At 63.3% G+C, this 8,421-nt stretch overlaps 1 protein-coding gene across 1 annotated transcript in view; it reads left to right on the forward strand.

Annotated features, from left to right (window-relative positions):
- Positions 1-3,070, forward strand: part of TMEM132D (transmembrane protein 132D) — a 289,311-nt gene extending 286,241 nt beyond the window's left edge. The window contains exons 8-9 of the mRNA XM_058656634.1: positions 627-818; positions 1,601-3,070. Coding sequence (XP_058512617.1) covers positions 627-818; positions 1,601-2,779 — 1,371 coding nt within the window. The 3' untranslated portion in view covers positions 2,780-3,070. The remainder of the gene's footprint in view (positions 1-626; positions 819-1,600) is intronic.
- The last annotated feature ends 5,351 nt before the right edge of the window (positions 3,071-8,421 follow it).

Consider the following 8,421-nt stretch of genomic DNA (forward strand, 5'->3'; position numbering starts at 1 on the left):
GTAGGAGACTCTGCAGCCCTCCTAAGGGGGCTTTCCAGGCCACACCCCCACCCCATCCGGCTGCCACGTCAGGCCCACTGTGCATCGCACTGGGCCAAGTCTACGTCCCAGGCGTTGGCACGGGGGGATCCCCACTGCCCCCAGCGCCCTGCCCTGCCCCTGTGCTGGTACCAGGGGGCTCCCTACTGCCCCCAGCACCCTGCCCTGCCCCTGTGCTGGTACCAGGGGGCTCCCCACTCCCCCCAGCGCCCTGCCCTGCCCCTGTGCTGGTACCAGGGGCTCCCCGCTGCCCCCAGCGCCCTGCCCTGCCCCTGTGCTGGTACCAGGGGGCTCCCCACTCCCCCAGCGCCCTGCCCTGCCCCTGTGCTGGTACCAGGGGGCTCCCCACTCCCCCCAGCGCCCTGCCCTGCCCTGCCCTGCCCCTGTGCTGGTACCAGGGGCTCCCCGCTCCCCCCAGCACCCTGCCCTGCCCCTGTGCTGGTACCAGGGGCTCCCCGCTCCCCCCAGCACCCTGCCCTGCCCCTGTGCTGGCACCAGGGGCTCCCCACTCCCCCCAGCGCCCTGCACTGACAGTGAGCTGCTGGCACTTCTAGAATCTCTCCCTGCCCCTCTGCTTCTGCCCCCAGATCTTGTCGCCTTTGTCAGATGCCATCCTGGCTGAGAAGACGGTCACTGTGCTGGACGACAGGGTGACCGTCACAGACCTTGGAGTGCAGCTGGTCACGGGGCTGTCATTGTCCCTGCAGCTCAGCCCGGGGAGCAACAGAGCCATCTTCGCCACCACGGTGGCCCAGGAGCTACTGCAGAGGCCCAAGCAGGTGGGGGCATGAGAAGGGGGCAGTGGCCATCCTGGGCCCGCTGCTAAACCTTGTGGAGTTTACATCAAAGGATTGGCTCCAGACACAAACCAGGGTCCCCCGGTGGTGTCAACCGCGTCACCCTTTACTGCAATCCTTGTGTGTGTGACCGTGTGCCGTGAGCAGGCATGGCGTGTGTGCAGATGTGTTCTGTCCGTGTTCATGACGGGACTTTCAGACATGGATGGAACATTTCCATAGAATTCAAGGCACAATTGCGTGAGGTTTTGGAAGCACCTTGTATATGTGTGTCTACAAGCCTGTGTGTGCGTGTGTGTGTGTGTGTTTATGCAGTGGTTTCCAAACCAAAGGGGCTGCACATGTGCATTTGTGAAGGTGAGATGTCCCCTCACCCAGGAGCAAGCCTTAACCACAGAGGACAGTGGTCAGCAGCCACCAGTACCCCGTGCACCCCTTGGGAAGGGTCGCTGCTCACCGGGGGACGCCGGGAGCCACAGCCCTGGCTGAGGTTCTTGCAGGAGAGAGGACTCCAAATTCAAACCAACCATGAGCAAGCGGTCAGCGTTTATGTTGAGTTGGTCCCTCCCACCTGGGCTCTGCTGGCCCTGTAGGGTGGGCGCTGCCCAGCCCACCCCAGTCACCTCCAGTGGACAGAGCAGACTTGTCAGGGCCCTCGGCCCTGGCGCTGCATGACGTGGCCCGCTGTGTCGCCTCCACACTGGGGAACGCTCACCCTCGCTCCCACGCCACCCGCTGACTGACTGATTGATTTTGTTCCACAGGAAGCCGCCATCAGCTGCTGGGTTCAGTTCAGCGACGGTTCCGTCACCCCCTTGGACATTTACGAGGGGAAGGATTTCTCCCTGGTGGCCACGTCCCTGGACGAGAAGGTGGTCTCCATCCACCAAGACCCCAAGCTCAAGTGGCCGGTCATCGCGGCCGAAACGGAAGGCCAGGGCGCCCTGGTGAGGGTGGAGCTCGCCATCAGCGAGCCATGCCAGAAGTCCAAACGGAAGAGCGTGCTCGCCACAGGGGCCGCACACATCAGAGTGAAATTTGGCCAAAATGATGCCACCCCCAACAGTAGCAACAGCGGGCCCCCGGGGGCAGGGGCCCAGCAGGAGGGCAGTGTCAGTGACAGGAACCCTGGAAGACACCAGCCGGAAGTGGGGAGGCCAGGAGGGCCGTCCCCTGGCAGCTCGTCCAGGGGGCTCAAGGAAGGCAGGGGTGCCACCACCGAGAGGGCTGCCTTCTGGAAGGAGCGCGTACCGGGGAGCCCCCTGGACGACAACAGCCCCGGCCGGGCCCTCCCCACTGTGCTCCCAGGCTTCCCAGACCAGGGGGACCTCCCAGGGGACAGCACAGCCATGGACGAGAGCGACGCTGCACAGGCCTCCAAGGGCCTGAGCGACCTGGAGATCGGCATGTATGCGCTGCTGGGTGTCTTCTGCCTGGCCATCCTTGTCTTCCTCATCAACTGTGCCACCTTCACCCTCAAGTACCGGCACAAGCAGGTGCCCTTCGAGGAGCAGGAAGGGCTGAGCCACTCGCATGACTGGGTGGGCCTGAGCCAGCGGACCGAGCTGCTGGACAGTCAGGGCCCCCTTGCCGCCTCCCCGGAGGAGCAGGTGACATGCGTCGACCAGGGCGTGGACCTGGAGGAGAGCAAGTACCTGCTGAGCACAGACCCCCAGAAGGGGGGCCTCAATGGGCAGCTGCTCCAGCCCGCAGCCCCCAGCCTCAGCCTGGGCCCCGGGAAGGAGCAAGGCGAGCCCCCCACATCGCCCACCTCCCAGAGGAAACGGGTGACGTTCACCACCTTCACGGCCATCAGCGTCACGGGTGGCGGCAGACCTCTGGGGACGCGCAGCGAGGACGTCAAGTGGGGCTGCCAGGACCTGGGTCCCGGGCAAGGGCTGCAGTTGCACGGGCACACTGCAGAGTCGCGGGAAGGCGTGTGAGCTGGGCACGCGCTGAATTCTGTTCTCATTCACCTTTCGGCCTTCAATCCTGAGATGTGTGTGGCTGGGTCTGCACGTGGGAGAGACGGGAAGGGGGGCAGGATGTAGGGGAGGCCCCAGGAAATGAGCCTGTCCGGAGCCCGGAAGGCTCAGTGCTGTTCCCACATCGGGTTTGTCCTGAGCGGCGAGAGTGCTCAGACCTGCAGGGGAGCCAGCTCTGAACTGCCAGGCTCCCGGGGAAGATCGGCTCCAGCTCTCATCAGAGCAGTCCGGACGCCGCTACCTGCGGGGGCCGCAGCTTCCAGGCCTGCAGGATGCAGTGGAAAGCATTTGGGCTGGCCGTCCAGGACCTGGGAGCAGGCATGTCCTGGGGCACACACAGGAGCAGTATTGGTCCCAGCAAGCCTGCTCCCATCAGAGTCCAGAGCTGCAGGGGCAGCCCAAGCAGGCGCCCTTGTCCATGGCCACTCCCTGGCGCAGGGCCAAGCCCATCCAGTTTCCTGGGACTGCGACCAGGACCGGAAGGCTCCAGAACATGTCACTGGCCAGAGCCAAGGGCAGAGCCTTCCAAGCAGGGTCAGGGAGACAGGCTGTGTGCAGCAGCCCTGCTGGTGTGAGCGTGCCAGCCTCCCCACCCCCGCCTCTCCCAAGCCACTGGCAGGGGCCTGGCACAGGGTACCACTTCCCCCAAGCCACTGGCAGGGGCCCAGTGTGCGGCTCCTCTCGTTGCTTGAGTGTCTCTTCCCCTCAAATGGATCTATGCCCACATCTCTGCCCATTAAAGCTCGCCCTGGTGAGCTGCACTTTGCCAGGTTGGTGCAAGTTATGGCAATGTTGGCCCTACGGGCTGTGCGTCCTGAGCGAGGAGGGGACTCCTTGGCCAGTGCTCAGGTGAGGCGCCTGACCAAGCCGGGGTGCCCTGTGGAGTGTGAGAGGCCGCGGGGGTTAGGGCGAGCCTGCCCCACACCTGGACAGCAGCAAGGAGACAAGGAAGAAGGCGTCCTACTGCTGGGAGATTCATGGACGTTCGCCCGGCCCGGCCAGCGTGCTCCCGGTGGGCAGAGGGCCTGAGCTGCCTCGGGGCAGGGCCTGGAGACAGGGAGCCTGGAGGACTCCTCCCCGTGCCGCACACACCTGCTGGCTGCCACCTGCAGGGACCCTGAGCAGGGAGGGACGGGCAGGGGCTATCTGCCACTTGTGTCTGTGCCTCTGCGCTGCCTCCCTCCTCTCTAGTTCGCTTTTCCTGTTCCACTGGGTGTGCCTCTCTGAACCTGTGCGGCGGCCTCCTCCTCCCTCTCGCCACCACCCCGCCCTCCGCCTTCCCCTCTCCTCCCCCTCCCTGTCCTCTCCCCCTCTCCCTCCACCCCTCCGTTTCTCCTCCCCTCCCTGCCTCTATCCTCTTTCCCTCCACCTCCCCTGTCTAATTTTCAGTTTGCAAACCCCGCCCATTCACCCTTCCAGCTGCAGCCTGTCCCTCCTCAGCCGAGCCTGGGATTCTCCTGGTGGCTGTCACCTGCTCCGTCTCCCAGCCAGCCCACCGGAGTCAGCTGTGTGACCAAGGCATCACCCCTTCTGAATGACCATCCTCGGATCCCAGAAGTCTCCGCAGCTTCCCATTGGTCCCCCCCGGACTCGGTTTCCCTGGTGGCGGCCACCACCTGTTCTTGTGTGGGATGCTTCAGAGCTGTCCAATTGTAACAGAGATTTATAAACTCTGCTGAAAGTATCAAGTTTACATTCATGGGCCGCTAGCTGTCCTTCATCTTTCTTCATGGGGGCCCCGTCCTCAGGCTGGTGTCCGTCGGTGGCCAAGGGCCCTGGGAATGCAGGCACAGCCTTCAAAGGAGCCCAGAGTAACCCAGGCAGATGCTGGCTTGGTGCAGTCTGTGGTGGGGTACGGGGAGGGGGATGAAATGGGTGGGGACGTGTAGGGGCTGGGGGTGTGTGGTGTTGGCGCACAGTGACAAGGTGCACTGTGTACCAGCGTCTCCCCTCCAAGAGGGAAGGCATTTGTGGGTTCCCTCCTGAAATGCACCAACTGGCAGTAGGCCGACGGGCACCCCAGGCTCCCTGCTGATGGCTGTGAGGATGGACCCCCCCCCCGGGGTCCTGCACCCACTCTGGGCTGCCTTCCCCAAGGCTCAGCTTCAGCACCCAGCACTGCCACTAGGGAGCAGCTCAGGGGTTCCTGCATGCTCCTGCACCCCTCAGGGCTTGCTGCACAGCCCCTCTGGGCCTGGCGCCATGTGAGTGCCCAAGGGGGCACGGCGAGAACAGTCGCCACCTGGCACAGAGGGCTCACATCCGGGGTGGGGGTGCATGACACATAGCCTCCAGACAGCCCAAGAGGGATGAAGCCGGCAGGAAAATGTACAAAAGATGGGCTTTTACTGAACCCTGACCCACGTTGCCCATGGGGCTGGGCCCTGGTGGAGAGAGATGGGTTCAGGGAAGAGACCCTCGTCCATGCAGGGTGGGGTCTCCTCCCCCCAGGGCTAGTCCTCCTGGTCTACAGGAACATTTCCGCCTGCAGCGTCTCCACCCACAAGTGGGGTGTAAGGGGCGGGAGGGGTGGAGTCGGCATGCCTCCTGGCCCAGCCACGCTCTATGACACAGCTCTCCAGTTCCCTTCCTTGCCAGGACACGAGGGCCTGGGCAGGAGACCTGGCAGCCGGGTCTGAACAGCCCCCTGAAGGAGGAAGGGCCCAGTGGCTTCCCAGGATCTGTGGGAGACATTGCTCTGTGCGAATGAGGGCTGGGAGAGCCCACGCGTGCCCAGAGGGGCCCGACTGCACGCTCAGGCATTGCCAGTCACCGGGCCCACCGAGGAGTGATTGCATCTTGGTTGATTTCCCCGGGGCCCCACTGCGGCCGCATAATCTCTGAAAATGGCTCAGACGCTGTCATGTATCTGCGGCGACTTGATTGGATTAGGCTCATCCGAGAAAGGAGCTTTGTCCAGAGAAGTGGTTACACAGCGAAAGCTGCTTGCATGAGGAGCAGTGAGCAGCACGCCACCTTCCCTTGAGAACACAGCCCTGCATGTCCCCGCACCCTCCGGGAGCCTCTGCTGCGGCCGCTCACGGCACACTATGGCTCACCCTCAGCCCTAGGACAACATGGACACGGCCCACAGAGCAGTTACAGGACAGCGTGGACACAGCCCACAGTGCAGTTACAGGACGTGGACACGGCCCACAGAGCAGTTACAGGACAGCGTGGACACAGCCCACAGTGCAGTTACAGGACGTGGACACGGCCCACAGAGCAGTTACAGGACAGCGTGGACACAGCCCACAGTGCAGTTACAGGACGTGGACACGGCCCACAGTGCAGTTACAGGACAGCGTGGACACGGCCCACAGAGCAGTTACAGGACGTGGACACAGCCCACAGTGCAGTTAAGGGATAGCGTGGACACGGCCCACGTGCGCGTCTGTGTGCACTGCCCACACCTCCCTCAGCCCCCACGAGTCAGCAGCTGAATCACACTTAGGGGGGTACATCCAAAGAGCCACCACTTTTGGACTGCTGAATGCATTCTTTTTTATCTTGTTCCATTTAAGACCAAGGATCAAATGCCCTGTTGGTGCTGCTTCCTGGCAAACAGCAGCCCCTGCGTGCCGCGCGTGACCGGGCAGGTTCCACGGCGGCAGGGCGTGGGGGCTCTGGTCTCGGCTGAGCTCCAGTCTGATCCCTGTGAAAACTCAGATACTTGGGGGACAGCTGGCAGGTGCACAAGATGGAGGCAGACGGACACACAGGAAAGGGAATGAGACAAACGGGGGCCCTGGGCCCAAGCCAGCCCACTGGTCCTGCTGCCCAGCCCTCGCTGCCCAGCCAGGGGACTCAGGACATTTCACTCCTGGGTCAAATGTGTGCTTCCCAAGGGGAGCTCGCTCTCTCTCTCTCTCTCTCTCTCTCTCTCTCTCTCTCTCTCTCTCTCACACACACACACACACACACACACACACACACACACACACACACACACACGTCACTCCAACACCAGGGGGCACTCGGGAGTCACAAAAACCTTGCACTGGGTACCATGGGCTGAGAACTGGCCTCACCCAGGAAGACAGGAGAGCAGGTAAGCTGTGGTGGCCAGTGCCCCGAGAGGCAGCAGCGCTTCCTCCGCGTGGGGAGGGATCTATTGGCTGACAGGAGGATGCCAGCAGCGGGAGTTCACATCCACGGGGCCACAGCCACAGGGGCCCTGGCTGCGCCTGGCCTGCACGCCTGGCTGAGTCCCAGTCATTACTGGCACACGCATGCCTGCTCCCCCTGCCACCAGGTATGGCCGCGGACACAACCTCAAGGGGTGACACCCAGCAGGGGTCTGGAGCTTCTCCAGCCTCCCTCCTGGCAGCCTGGAGTTCAGGCATGAGGCTGGAGCCCATCAGGCTGCACGTCTCAGCTCCCCTGGAGTCCCATGGCGTCCGGCTGCGAGCTCCCCGCTTCCCTACTGCCAGGCCTGGGAGCACTATTCCAACAGGCCACTCCCCGAAGCTGGCATGGGCAGCAGGCTGACTCCCCCGCTGACTCCCCGCCTTGGGACAGGAGGTGGGAGAGAGGAGGAAGCAGGAAATACCACTTCTCTGCTGGAAGGTGGGGCTCTGTGGCATTTGCGTGTTCAGGAGCAGGGAACTGCACCCCCAGGCTGTGCAGCCAGATGGGGGTCCCAGGGTGCTGCCCAGGGTGGACTCCTGCTGCTGCTGCTGAAGGGGGCAGGTTAGGAGGAAGGGGCCTCCCAGTGGCACTCGGTCCATCTTCTCCCTGCCCCTCCACCACCAAACAAGGCAGCAAAGAGAGCTGAGAGGGACCTGGTTTATTAACCGACAGACCCACTCGTCCCAGCTTCACCTCAGGATGCAGCTTAAGAGTGAGGAGGCAGGGTGTCGCAGACTTAGCAGCCCCAGTGGCCTTGAGCACACAGGGCCTGGGCTGCCTGGGTGAGGGTCTGGTCAAGTCCAGATTCAGCTAGAGCTTGGACTCCAGGCTCAGCATCTCCCTGCCCAGTCCTGGAGCCAGAGCGAGGATGGCCCTGGCCCGGGGAGCTGCATGTGTGCTTGAAGGAGGCACCTGCCACCTGCGCTCTGCCACTGCTTTCCGACTGACAGGAGGCATCAGGGTATGTCCCTGCCCTCACGCTGTGACCCACGCTTGGAGAGCCAGGACCAGTCGTTCCTGGAGATTTCCCTGGGTAGACTCGGCCATCCAGCTGCTGTTGCCAGAACCACCAGGCCAACCTGCACGCAGCTTTGGCACCCAGAGATGAGTCCCCTCAAAGCCACTGGATGATCACCTGCAGGGAAGGACCCACGAGGGATCCAGAGACGCCATCCTGGGGTCCGGGCTCGGCAGTCAGTGACAAACGCAAACAGCTCTACTCATCTGCCATGCCCAAGGTCAGTTTTGCTTTTTTATCTGACAGTGATGGGAGTCTCCCACCTGCCTCAGAACGCGAGCTGGGGGTCTGCATGGGGATGGCCTGTAAGGAGCCCCGTGCCCACACCACAGTCCCAAGGCAGTCCACCTGTTCCTCCCCGAGCCCCTGGGGCTGATCACTGCCCTCCCTCCCCGGTGAGCTCATGTGTGAACCTGCAGCCGGCCTGGGCAGTAGATGGCTCTGGGGTGGA

This window comes from Ochotona princeps, chromosome 29 (genome assembly GCF_030435755.1).
Source record: "Ochotona princeps isolate mOchPri1 chromosome 29, mOchPri1.hap1, whole genome shotgun sequence".
NCBI lineage: Eukaryota > Metazoa > Chordata > Mammalia > Lagomorpha > Ochotonidae > Ochotona > Ochotona princeps.